The sequence below is a fragment of the Schistocerca nitens genome, chromosome 3, assembly GCF_023898315.1.
Source record: "Schistocerca nitens isolate TAMUIC-IGC-003100 chromosome 3, iqSchNite1.1, whole genome shotgun sequence".
NCBI lineage: Eukaryota > Metazoa > Arthropoda > Insecta > Orthoptera > Acrididae > Schistocerca > Schistocerca nitens.
In genome coordinates this window covers 737,182,669-737,197,292 of record NC_064616.1, presented here as the reverse complement: position 1 = coordinate 737,197,292, position 14,624 = coordinate 737,182,669, and the positions used below count along the sequence as shown (strand labels likewise).

General features: G+C 39.1%; 1 protein-coding gene across 3 annotated transcripts in view; it reads left to right on the top strand.

The window, feature by feature from the left end:
- The window catches only part of LOC126248711 (C2 domain-containing protein 5), a 219,728-nt gene that overhangs the window by 102,817 nt on the left and 102,287 nt on the right, over window positions 1–14,624 (top strand). For all 3 annotated transcript variants that reach the window (XM_049950008.1, XM_049950009.1, XM_049950010.1), the window contains 2 exons: window positions 13,050–13,266; window positions 13,352–13,483. In XM_049950008.1, coding sequence (XP_049805965.1) covers window positions 13,050–13,266; window positions 13,352–13,483 — 349 coding nt within the window. The remainder of the gene's footprint in view (window positions 1–13,049; window positions 13,267–13,351; window positions 13,484–14,624) is intronic.

Below are 14,624 nucleotides of genomic sequence, written 5' to 3'. Positions count from 1 at the left end.
ACTGAATTTAGATGCTCCAAAAAGCCATTTAAATTCTTACTTCCATGAGACCAAACAACAAAAGTATCATCTACATATCTGAAAAACCACGCAGTTTCCAATGCTGCCAACACCAGAGCATGTTCCTCAAAATCTTCCACAAACAATTTGGCAGTCATATGTGACAATGGGCCCCATCACAACTCCATCTGTCTGTTTATAGTACTGGTCTTTGTATAAGAAGTAAGTGGACATCAACACATGTTGAAGTGGCATAATTAACACCAAATCTAAACTCAATCAAACATAACAATTCAGACACAGGAATGCTAGTGAAGAGAGGGACCACATAGAAACTTATGAAAATATTGAAGTCATTCAAACACAGTCCCTCTAATCAACATAAAAAAATCTGTCAAGTTCTTAATGTGATGCACACACTGATCTGCTATTGGGCTCAACAGAGTAGCTAGATGTATTGCTACAAGGTATTTCTGAGCATCAATGTTACACTTGCTGACAGGTGATATTTTTTCCCAAAGAACTACCAAAGAACTATTTCTACTGCAGTTAATGATTACTTCGAAAATTTTGTTATTTGCTTGGGATTGGTTGGGGAAGGGGGGGGGGGTGCTTCATGGTTACAGTCTGACTGGCAATTTCATTCTGTAACTACCGACATTCGGAAAGTTTGAAAGACTTGGAGTCTACTACTTAACTTCAAAGGTCTGTGATCAGTGTCACTGAGAAAGCTTTTGATGATGCAACCTTATCCATGCTAGGGAAAGGTTTACATTTTTCACCGACACAAGCATTTACCAGTTGTTGATGTTATAAGTTCTGTCAAATAGGTTGTTTTTAAACTTCCTCCTGATGCTGCTAACGAGGTTAGGAGAGAAGCATGCCTTGGGTTGACTATAGCACGTTCACCCAAGAGTGGTATAACAGCTGCTGAGAGAGCTGCCTTATGTTCACTCAGGGAGGTTTCTGATATTGTTATTTTATCTGCAGACAAGGTCATAGCTATCATTGTATTGGGCAAGCAGGATTTTGTTCAAAAGAAGCAGTATTCATGAGTTGATTCAGCATATCACAGAGTCAGTGCTGACATGCAAAAACTTTTGAGAGAAAGACACACAACCTTCTGAAGAGAAGCTCCTTGTCACGTGAGACTATCATGGGTCTTAATTTTTACTGTACTGCACCCCATAGATTATATGGCTTTCTGAAGATCCAATGGGATGGGATTCCTTTAAGGCCTACTATTGGTAACATCGGTGCTCCAATGTACCATGCAGCAAAACACCTTGCTATTGCTACTCCATAGTAGTCGGTCAGTGTGTGTATCACACTGAGAACTTGTCAAATTTCTTATGTTGGTTAGAGGGACTGAGTTTGAATGACTTCAATATTTTAGTAAGTTTCTATGTGGTCCTTCTCTTCACTAGCATTCCTGTGTCTGAATTTTTATGCTTGATTGAGTTTAGGTTTGGTGTTAATTACTCTATTTCAACATGTGTTGATGTCCACTTACTTTTTTTTCAATAACGAGTACTATAAATAGACAGATGGAGTTGTGATGGGGAGCCCGTTGTCACATATGACTGCCAAATTGTTCATAGAAGATTACGAGGAATGTGCTCTGGAGTTGGCAGCATTGGAACCTGCGTGGTTTTTCAGATATGTGGATGATATTTTTGTTGTTTGGCCTCAAAGAAGTGGGGATTTAAACAGCTTTTTGAAACATCTAAATTCATTGAACCTGTGTATTCACTTTATGATGAAGGTGGAATAGCAGGGTAGCCTGCCCTTCCCTGATGTTTTGGTCAGGAATAAAGTTGATGGTACATTGGGAGATGCTGTTTACAGGAAACTAACACACATTGATTTGTATCTACAGGGTGATAGTTGACACCATCCGGCTCAGCATGAAGATGTACTTCATACCTTGGTTTATTGGGCCCGCATCATCTCAGATGCAGCAAGTTTGTCAGCTGAGTTAACCCATCTTGAAGTCACCTTTTATCAGAATGGTTATAGTGAAAGACAGATTAGACACATATTGCACTATCAACCGACTTTGAAAAGGGTGAGTGTTGGTAATAACAAGGTGAAACCTAAGTCTACAGACTTTTTCCCGTACACAGGAAGCATTTTCAGCAGGACATATTCTATGGAAATATGATGTAAAATGTGTTCTTTGACCACTGTATAAGATCATGTTGGGGTCAACTTGTGCTCCATAAAGGATAATCTTGGTCTGCGTATGGCAAGTGCCTATTGTATTCCTTGCAGTTGTGGCTTGTCATATAATGGTCAGACCATAAGGAACATGGAGGACCAGAGTATTGAGCATAAGCGACACACATGCTTACAACAGTCAAGCAAATCTGATATTGCAGGATATCACTTCAGAAACAGTCATCCTATGGAATATAATAACACCAAGATTCCGACATGCAATACGAGCTGTTGGGATAGTGTCGTTAAGAAATTGAGATTAATTTAGCAAGTGATCTTATAAATAGAGAACTAGGCTTACACTTAAGCTGTGAGTGGAATCGTGCTCTCTTCCTGGTCAAACAACAGAGTGACTACCTCTCCTGCTGGTTATTGATATTCACTATCGATAACCTCTGATGCTGATCATTTTTGGTTGTGTGGTAGTGCTAATGTGTGTGTGTGTGTGTGTGTGTGCGCGCGCAATATTTTCGTGTTTTATTTATGCCTTGTAAATGACAGGCTGTGCACCTGTCGAAATAACGGTGTTTATAGAAGATGTCATCCGGCTAAATTCCTGTAAGTTATGCGAACAGTTTATATGCTGAGAAAAACTCAAGTTTCACACTCACCATATAGCTGAGCAGTTGAAATGCATGTAAACAAAGTTTTTGGACAGTGTCCACTTTTGGAGCTGAAAAACAAGCACACACACACACACACACACACACACACACAAACAAACAAACAAACAGAAATAGTGGGATAGGAATGTAGTATTGCTGAGCCCACCCCACAGCAGGAAGGAGAAATTGCATGAGGCACACAGTAGAGTGGAGTATGCAATTCAGAGAAGCTGATATTACAAAGGGAGCATGTAAATGACACAGAGTGTGAAATAGTCATTAGAGTGTGAAGTAGTCATTGAAGTCAAGTAATTTCTGCCACAGGGTGGCCAGATTTGTTCTTGGCCTCAGTTTAGTGTAGTAATGTGGGTTGGGCAAATGCCCAGTGGGCAGGACATTGATAATTGGGCATTTAACCAAAGCAGTTTTCAATGCCCAAAATGTGGGCATTTATAAAAAAGTACGTTTTGAAGTTTTTACTGCTGATGTGTATAATGTACCAATTAAGATAAGAGATGGAACAATTCTCCTGATATTAAAAGTTAGTAAATGTTTACATTGAAACATATGTATGTCATTCATTGCCTTTATTATTATTATGAATGAAAGGAAAGAAGAAAAAAATGCATGGTGTTTTTTTAAAACTTGTATTCCAACTCGCTGTACCAAGGAAGGGCACGTGTTGCTGACAGTTGCTTATCATTTCCATGTCAGATCTCTGATATTATTGAAGAATTATTATTGGATTACTGATAGCAAAATTATTACTGAATGAATTCAACAACTCACATGTGTTTCTTCATAATAAATGTATTCTTAAATGTTAAACTGTTTTTAGTGAGGGGAGAAAAAGATACTTTATCGTCACGTGTAGTGAGATTTGAGACAGACTATAGTTTTCTATTCTGCTCCTTTTGTTAACTACTTTTGCATTACTGTGAAGATAAAATTGGAAAAATAACATAACAAACATTTAATAACAAAGAAACGATGCCCAAGATGCTGGAATTGTTCAGTTCCATTACTAGTCAATTCCTAGAGAATCTGTGACTTTTGGAATTATGGAATCGGAACCAGCACATGAAACACCTCTAATTAAAATCAATATGAATAAACGTTTTTTGCTCTAATTTTTTTGTAGTAGTATAGTATAAGTAAAAATACTTTTTACAGGCTACCTACTTAGTGCAAACTATATTTTATTCCAAAAATTACTTTTAAACTTGAGTTTTGTTTTCTTTTTTTATTATTATGTAGTACCTCAAGAATTGACAAAGTGCCACTTATCAGTTAATCATTAAAATGCATAAATGCCTGGGCATTTATGGATTTTGGGCATTTGCCCAGGCATTTATTGTCGACATTTTCCACAATTTATAGATGCCCAAGCATTGTACACTAATAGTTTGGTGGTAGCAATTCATTTGGGTGGACACTTGGTTGATGGCAATGCCCATATAAAAGTTGGTGTGGTGGTGTGGAAACTATAGTAGAGGTGGTATATGGGATTGACAGTGTCACAAGTGACTCTGTGTCTTATAGGGTAGGATATGCCAGTAACATGACTTGAATAGGATGTGGTAGGTGGGTTTATGGAATAGGACTTTACCCTGTGCCTTTCATGAGGATAAGACCTGTGTGACCACAAGGGGTTGGGAGTTAGTGTGGCTTTAGAATGGCCCCAGATATTTCATAGATTGGGTAGGCAGCAGAATATTGGGTAGGCAGCAGAATACCTCATTAGAAGAGTTGAGAAGGATTATCAGAATAATGTTGCCTATTGCAAGACATTATGAAAGGTATTCTACACCCTGGTTAAGAATGTGATTAATTATTTCTGGTCTGGGATGATACTGGGTAAGGGGGGGGGGAGGAGGGGAGGATGCTATCTCACAGCTGATGCTTCCGCTTTGATACTAAAAAGTCTCCCCCATACAGATTGACCACCCATGCATCTGCAGTGGCAATCAGTCACTAGCCAGAATGCTGAAAATCGTACTTCACAGACAAGCATTTCCATCAAAACATAGTCTGCAAACAGACTTCCCATGTCATACCCACATTGCTCATAATTCTTCAACCACTCCCTTAGACAAATATACAACTAACAAACATAATTAGTTTTTTTGTTTTGTTTTGTACTAGAAATGTAATCAATGCAGGCATGCATACAGAACAGAAGAAATGGCAAACAGCACTCTTAAAAGTATCATTGACTGGTTTTCTGCAAATGGTCTCACTCTCAATTTTAGAAAGACGCAACATATTCAGTTCTGTGCATATAGAGGTACTACACAAGATAAGTGCAACATATGGTGAAGAAATAATAAATAGGGTGGAAACTTAAAAATTTTTAGGTGTCCATATGTGAAATAAACTGGAAAAAGTACATTTTGAAACTCCTAAAACAATTTAATTCAGCCTCATTTGCATTTAGAACCATTGAAAATCTTGGGAAGAGACAAATCAGTGAGTTGGCATATTTTCATTCAGTAATGTTATATGGAATAATGTTCTGGGGTAAGAAAGAAACATCTTCAATGCTCAAAAACATGCTGTAAGAATAATATGTGGTGCATATCCACAATCATCTTGTAGACATCTGTTTTAAGGAAAATTTGATTATTGCTTACAGTATATTTATTTCCTCATGAAGTTTGTTGTAAATAATCCACTGCAGTTCAAAAGGAACAGATATTCAAAATTTTTAAGTGTGTCCATTGATGAGAGATTAAATTGGAAGAAACACATTGATGATCTGCTGAAACGTTTGAGTTCAGCTACTTATGCAGTAAGGGTCATTGCAAATTTTGGTGATAAACATCTTAGGAAATTAGCTTACTATGCCTATTTTCACTCATTGCTTGTATATGGAATCATATTTTGGGGTAATTCATCACTGAGGAATAAAGTATTTATTCCACAAAAGCGTGTAATCATAATAATAGCTGGAGTCCACCCAAGATCATCCTGCAGACATTTATTTAAGGATCTAGGGATATTCCCAGTAGCTTCTCAGTATATATACTCTCTTATGAAATTTGTTATTAACAACCAAACCCAGTTCAAAAGTAATAGCAGTGTGCATAACTACAATACTAGGAGAAAGGATGATCTTCACTATTCAAGATTAAATCTAACTTTGGCACAGAAAGGGGTGAATTATACTGCCACTAAAGTCTTTGGTCACTTACCAAATAGTATCAAAAGTCTGACAGATAACCAACAAGTATTTAAGAAGAAATTAAAAGAATTTCTGAATGACAACTCCTTCTACTCCATAGAGGAATTTTTAGATATAAATTAAGAAAAAAAGAAACAAAAAAATATTTTTTTAAAACTTAAAAACAAAGAAAAACAAAAAAGTTGTTATATTAACTTAATTATGTTGTTAAATTAACTTAATTATGTCATGTACTGGAAAATTTGACTCGTTCCACATCATTACGAAATATCGTATTCATGATCCATGGAACTAGTATTAATCTAATCTAATCTAATCAAAGGTGAACATAATTACAATACAAGAAGAAAAAATGATGTTCATTACTCCACATTAAGTGCAAAATGGGGTACACAATGCTCCAACAAAACTTTTTGATCACTTACCTGGCGATATAAAATGTCTGATAGAAAAGTAAAATTTGAAAATAAACTGAAAAAGTTTCTCCTTTGACAACTCGTATTCTGAGAAGAATTTCTATTATTGTAATGTGTAAAAGGTGGTGGGTAGGAATTACTAAGTGACATCTGCATTTTTCAAGTATAAAAGTTCTGCATGTATCCATATTCACAAATTAATTTGTGATGTGAATGTAAAATCACTCATTCCACATCATTACAATTTATCATATAAATGATCCATGGAACATGAAGCTGACTAACTGCCTGACAAGACAGTACCCTTGGTTTTCTGACAGCAGATGGCAATGTGACTTTGTGCATGTGTCAACTGTATTTATCACTTCAGTCCCATTTCTGTCACCATTTAGTTACAAGCAGTTAAATCAGTTATGGAAGAACTACTTATTGTTTCTACAGGGTGGTCCAACTGAAGTTTCGGATGAGATTATCTCGAAAACTATACATTGGGTAAAAATGATGGGTAAGACAAGTTCGTAAGCTCAAAGGGGGACATAAAATGATACTAAACATGACATCCAGCCCCTGCCCCCTTGAGTGGGGTTGGGGGAAACTTTTAAATCTTAAATGGAAACCCCCATTTTTTATTGCAGATTCGGATCCTCCATAAAAAAGTAATCAAGTTTTGCCTGAAACATTTTTTAAACCATTGACAGATGGCGCTGAAATTGAGAAAAATTAAAATTGTGGAAGAACTCTGATTTATTTAGAATGATCCGAGAAGGACGCATCAAATTGATACAGAATGTGCGCCATTTCTTTCATTATGCCAAATTACGCTATTTTTTTTTTTACAAAACCTGTCCTACCCCCCACAGTTTTTGATGAAGGGAGGTGGAATGGTATTAAAATCTCATTAGGGAATGCTTCACAATTGCATTACTCACCCAACTGTGGTGCTACCATGGCCAAACTGTGAACTATGGCTCAGTATAAAGGTTGGTGCAATGCAATCAGACGTTACTTCACTTTCAGATTGCGAACTGTAAACATCAACTGATGAAAGTAAATTATTCTTTAGCGAAACATGGCTCACTACCCTCCTACAGAGATTGTTGATATGATGTTAATTTTAGGTGAATGCCATAACATTATGCTGCAGATGCGTAATTATATGCAGATCATTTCACAAACAGATGACAATCCAAGCAAAAACATTATTCGAAATTGCACTCAACAAGCTCAAAATGGTTACATGCACTGTCCACCTCGTCATCGCGAATACAATGAAAATGACGCTCGCACCATTAACATTCTCACCTGTGTTCAACTGGGTCCCAAAATGAGTAGTCGTGTGATTCAGAGACAAACTGGAATACCGAAATCAACAGTTTTGAGGATTTTGAAGGCTCATAAATGTCATGCGTATCATATCACACTGACACAGGCATTAACGCCAAAAGATATGCAAATATGCATGCATTTCTGCCAATGGGTCGTGGAAATGATAAGAGGTGACAATGATGTTTTTTAGATGCGTTATGTTCACCGATGAAGCCACATTCAAAAACAATGGCAAATTAAATTGTCATGATTGTCATTATTGGTTCCCTGTCAATCCACACTGGCACTGCTCTGTTGACAATCAACACAAATGATCGTTAATTGTGTGGTGTGGAATTTTAAATGGTTACTTGATAGGACCATATTTTGTTGACCGAAATGTTACTGGGTAATCTTATTTACAACTTCTCTGCGATGATTTGTTGGAGCTAATGGAAGATGTTGATTTAGGAACTAGGCAATGAATCTGGTTCCAACAGGACGGAGCAGCTCCCCATTATGCTAAAAATGTGCAGAACGTTTTGAATGTATGCTAACCTGGTCGGTGGATAGGACGCGGTGGACCAATTCAGTGGCCTCCACGTTCACCAGACCTAACATCTCCTGATTTTCTCTTGTGGGGTTATTTAAAAAATGTTGTTTATGAAGGACAGACCACAACCCAAGTTGATATGGAGCAACACATTTGAAGAGCGTGTGCAGCCATACCATGGGATGCACTGCTCAAAATTTTGGACAACGTCCCAAAGTCCTACACAGGAAGGATGGTGCAAAAGAGACTTCCAACAATTAAGCAGTACATAACAGCACTTACATTGGGCATGGCGAAAGATATTGCTCCAGGATGAGATGCTGAACAGTGTGGCACCTAATCTCAACTGAATGCAGCTATTAGAAAGATTCTTTTCAAACTTTTTAACAAAATTTCATGATAAGGAAAAGTCTTACCTTTCGTAGTGAGACAATCATGATACTCTTCCTAAATGAAGAAAAGAATAATGTCTCCACTAGTAGTTATTTAGTTTCACTCTCAGCTGTGGTGTTTAGGGATAGTTTTGAGTGAATGATTAAATGTTCTCAGGTAATAAGAAATCCATACTTTCAGAATGGTCTCACTTGATCTTACTGTAGGTAGGTCTGCAAGAAGCTTTCTTGTAACTGATGGATATACCTGGTATGTTCATAAAGTAATACTAGTGCTGCCATAAAAAATAATATTGAGTACAGCTACAAATGTTTAGAAATCTTCGAAGTACTCACCTCATGCATCTACACACTTTTTCCACCAATTTTTCCCAGGCATAGTACACGCCCTGGAAGACCGCGACAGGAACCTTGTCGGCAGGGTGGTTTGGGTCATTTAGTGCTGTCAAAGCAGTGTCCTTTTAGGGCAGGCTTTATCTTCAGAAACAAAAAGAAGTTAGCCTGATATATTTTGGATATTGAAATCCTTTATTTTACAGATTTCTTTCGGTCACTGAGTGACCATCATCCGTGCAAATTATTTGAACCTCGTAGGCCCATATTATAATAGCACAACATTTTTGATGAGGTGTAACATGTACTGTGATGATTACTTCCAACAGATATCTTAACTTTTATTCGGGAGGACGACAGTTCAATCCCACGTCTGGCCATCCTGATTTAGGCTTTCCGTGATTTCCCTACATCACTTCAGGCAAATGCCGGGATGGTTCCTTTGAAAGGGCACGGCCAATTTCCTTCCCCATCCTTCCCTAATCTGAGCTTGTGCTCCGTCTCTAATGACCTCGTTGTCGATGGGACGTTAAACACTAATTTCCTCCTCCTCCTCCTCCTCCTCTTAACTTTTATTGCAGACAATAATTTTTAAATTTACAGAAGAGCCTATCTTGTAACCTTATCAGTTGCCAATACAACATAGTTAGGTAGGCTCTTCTGTAAATTTAAAAATTATTGTATTCAAGAAAAGTTGGAAGTAATAATCACAGTACATGTTATGCCTCATAGAATTGTTGTGCTATTTGATATTGGCCTACAAGGTTCAAATAGTTTGCACTGAAGATGGTCATGCAGTGACTGAAATTGATCTGTAAAATAAAGGATTTCAATATTTATGATTGATACTGCCAGTATCCAAAATATATTGACAATAATACAGTCGTGGTGCACACCATCAAAAAGAAATTGTTGGGACTGTGAGTGGGCTGAGGAAGCATTAACAAACTATGCTTCAACAGGACTCACAGACACACAGAATGGTGTGGCATTGTCATGATGGAGCACCCATGTAGTAGCGATCTCCTTTTGCATCTGAAAGACCCTTTTTCTCAAACTTCAGTGAACATCCATGTATTAGGCATTGTTGATGGTCTGACCTGGAGATGCCAGCTCCCTGTGGACCACACCCTTAACATAAAAGAAGACAGCCAGCATTGTTTTCACTTTTGTGTTGCTCATTCTTGCCTTCTTTTGTTTATGGATGTCAGGATGTGCAATTCGATACTCAGACACTTTGTGTTTGGAATGTACTCAAAGGTCATGTTTCATCCCTGGTAATAACATTGCCTCAAAAATCAGGTTCACTTTTAACACATTCCAAAAGTTAAATCATAATTGTCTCTTGATTATCCTTTGGATCGTCTGTCAACACCAGAATGGTGTACACCTTTCACATGTTGAGATCATTTTTCATCATTGTGTACACACAATCGCTTTTTGAGGTTTGGTGTCTATGCAGTCATCTTAACACAAGTTGTTTACTGCTTCCCAGCCTTCCATATACCTTAACTCACAAGGTATGGTCTCTCAGAATCCACAAAAATTTTTGAACTCGCTCTCCATCAGTTGTGATGGAATGCTTCTATAGGCCCTGTACTCTCCTTAAATTGCCAACCCTACAGTGTTTTGTTGTCAGTTGCATTATTGCTTTCTTTGTTTGTTGTTGACACGTGTTATTGACAGGTGGTAGGGTCTCCCAGACCATGCCTCATGAACTATGTACCTGTTTTCTTCTGTACAGTGACATATAGTACAAAATATGTTAGTAGGCATATGTCAGTTTTAACTTTTCTCAGTTACATGGATTGTCTGTCATGGATGTAGGAAGGTGTCAGTGGTATGGATCAAGAACTAGACAAAAAATGCATTGATTTGACAGTAGCCAGTGATCTCAGTTCTGATACCAAACAAGAGCATCATTCAGAGGAAGAACTTAAGGGGAGTTGTGATGGGACTGTCTGTTTCACCAATAAAGTACTTAAATTGTTTTAAAATCAAATGTATTCTTAATAGTGATAAGAAAAATTTAGATCCTAACAAATCCCAGCAATGAATGCCAATTTTGCAGACTTCCTTTTTGTACCTATCAAGTGGAACTTTTATGTGCACATTTAAACCATGGAATTTAGTTTTAAATGGAAATTTACTTGCAACAGAGATAATACACCCCTGGAAATGGAAAAAAGAACACATTGACACCGGTGTGTCAGACCCACCATACTTGCTCCGGACACTGCGAGAGGGCTGTACAAGCAATGATCACACGCACGGCACAGCGGACACACCAGGAACTGCGGTGTTGGCCGTCGAATGGCGCTAGCTGCGCAGCATTTGTGCACCGCCGCCGTCAGTGTCAGCCAGTTTGCCGTGGCATACGGAGCTCCATCGCAGTCTTTAACACTGGTAGCATGCCGCGACAGCGTGGACGTGAACCGTATGTGCAGTTGACGGACTTTGAGCGAGGGCGTATAGTGGGCATGCGGGAGGCCGGGTGGACGTACCGCTGAATTGCTCAACACATGGTGTGTGACGTCTCCACAGTACATCGATGTTGTCGCCAGTGGTCGGCGGAAGGTGCACGTGCCCGTCGACCTGGGACCGGACCGCAGCGACGCACGGATGCACGCCAAGACCGTAGGATCCTACGCAGTGCCGTAGGGGACCGCACCGCCACTTCCCAGCAAATTAGGGACACTGTTGCTCCTGGGGTATCGGCGAGGACCATTCGCAACCGTCTCCATGAAGCTGGGCTACGGTCCCGCACACCGTTAGGCCGTCTTCCGCTCACGCCCCAACATCGTGCAGCCCGCCTCCAGTGGTGTCGCGACAGGCGTGAATGGAGGGACGAATGGAGACGTGTCGTCTTCAGCGATGAGAGTCGCTTCTGCCTTGGTGCCAATGATGGTCGTATGCGTGTTTGGCGCCGTGCAGGTGAGCGCCACAATCAGGACTGCATACGACCGAGGCACACAGGGCCAACACCCGGCATCATGGTGTGGGGAGCGATCTCCTACACTGGCCGTACGCCACTGGTGATCGTCAAGGGGACACTGAATAGTGCACGGTACATCCAAACCGTCATCGAACCCATCGTTCTACCATTCCTAGACCGGCAAGGGAACGTGCTGTTCCAACAGGACAATGCACGTCCGCATGTATCCCGTGCCACCCAACGTGCTCTAGAAGGTGTAAGTCAACTACCCTGGCCAGCAAGATCTCCGGATCTGTCCCCCATTGAGCATGTTTGGGACTGGATGAAGTGTCGTCTCACGCGGTCTGCACGTCCAGCACGAACGCTGGTCCAACTGAGGCGCCAGGTGGAAATGGCATGGCAAGCCATTCCACAGGACTACATCCAGCATCTCTACGATCGTCTCCATGGGAGAATAGCAGCCTGCATTGCTGCGAAAGGTGGATATACACTGTACTAGTGCCGACATTGTGCATGCTCTGTTGCCTGTGTCTATGTGCCTGTGGTTCTGTCAGTGTGATCATGTGATGTATCTGCCCCAGGAATGTGTCAATAAAGTTTCCCCTTCCTGGGACAATGAATTCACGGTGTTCTTATTTCAATTTCCAGGAGTGTAGTATCATTTATCATAATGTGAAATTCGTTCTCTAACAGTCCATGTATGTGCACTAGTTAAAATACCACACAAGACTGTGATTTTGTATGATAAATAGTAAAAGACTGCAGGCTTTATTTAGTTTTGTAAAATAAACAAGCGGCAATACTAAATAATTGTAAAAATAAATGTTATATAACATAAGTTAAAAATTTCGGACGGTCTAAGTTGACTCAAAACATTTTCTGATCACCATTGTAATACTTACTATTACCAGTGTTCCTTGTGAAAAATGCAAACATGGTAAAAATATTGCCATAGATTGGAAAAAGTTAATCATTTTGTAAAACAGTGTACCAATGAACCCTGTTTACAATAATTTCCTTCACTTACTTTCTGTATAAGCACTGCTGTATGTAATGTTGACATTTTGTTTGCAAATTAACTTTGCCTGCCCACTATTTTGTTGCAGCTCCTGTCATACCTCATGGGTACCATGCTCAAGTAATACATGGTTTTGTTGAGGAACTTGTAGTGAATGATGATCCAGAATATCAGTGGATAGACAAGATACGAACTCCTCGTGCATCAAATGAAGCTCGACAGACGTTATTCTTTAAGCTATCAGGTGAAGTACAGCGGAAAATTGGCCTAAAAGCACTTGATTTAGGAGGCAATGCAGTGATAGGGTTAGTTTTCTTTCTGTAAAAGTAAAATTTGTGAATTTACCTGTACTAATGATCAAACACTTTAAGGCTTTTTTGATTCTGTTAGGTATCATCAATGCTTTGACTTGGAGGGTGAATCTGGTATAGTGGTAAGAGGAATAGGAACTGCTGTAACTCTTACTAGAATTAATGATGTTCTTCAGCCTTCTACAACCTTGGAACCAGCAGTCACAGATGAGTAAGTTGTGTTTGCTAAAAGTGAATGTTCTGAGTGCTATTATATTTTTATGCATGACTTGTACCTAGAATTGATGATTTTTGAGTGAAAGCATGCGGTACATGTACTGATTTTTTTCCCCATTTTTGCTCTTTTAAGTCTCTCTCTTTTAACATGTTTGCTGCATTTTGCTGTGGGCTAACCAAAACAAATTGTGGTATCTAATTGGGTTTATGAAACATGATAAAGCAATAGACTGTTTGTAACTTGAAATAGAGAATAGTGATGCAAATGGTAAGGCTTAGACTTCACAGATTTCTTCCTATTAGGAATTTATTGTAGAAATCAATTTTCGAGAAGAGAAGTAAGACCAACTGTGTTTGGAGGAGCATAACATGACTTACAGCTTACTGCATTGTTTCTGTCAATTTTCCTTTTTATTGCAAAGAACCTTCACATAGACAAGAAGCTTGACAGAGGGAAGTCACAATTCATCTGTTTTCTCTGAAATTTCATTGCAATTCTGTCCATCAGGTGAGTGAGGACTTGGTTGTGTTAGCAATGTGCAAATGTTATTTTTGATTTTCCTTCTGCTCAAGATGCTGCATTGCTTATTTCTGTTTGAGGTGCTTGTTAATTTATCTGTGTTGCCTGCCAGAACTAAACATTAGGGGAAAAACACAGTGACTGAACTGAGTAAAATTTAGAGTAGACTTAAAAAATATATTGGAGAGGCATTAAAGTGATATATTATATCTTAAAATTACTAACTACACTAATTACAAATAGATCAATCACATCATATAATCCTAAAAAGAAAGATGATGAGACTTACCAAACAAAAGCGCTGGCAGGTCGATAGACACACAAACAAACACAAATATACACACAAAATTCAAGCTTTCGCAACAAACTGTTGCCTCATCAGGAAAGAGGGGAAGGAGAGGGAAAGACGAAAGGATGTGGGTTTTAAGGGAGAGGATAAGGAGTCATTCCAATCCCGGGAGCGGAAAGACTTACCTTAGGGGGAAAAAAGGACAGGTATACACTCGCACACACACACATATCCATCCACACATACAGACACAAGCAGACATATGTCTGCTTGTGTCTGTATGTGTGCTTGTGTCTGTATGTGTGGATGGATATGTGTGTGTGTGCG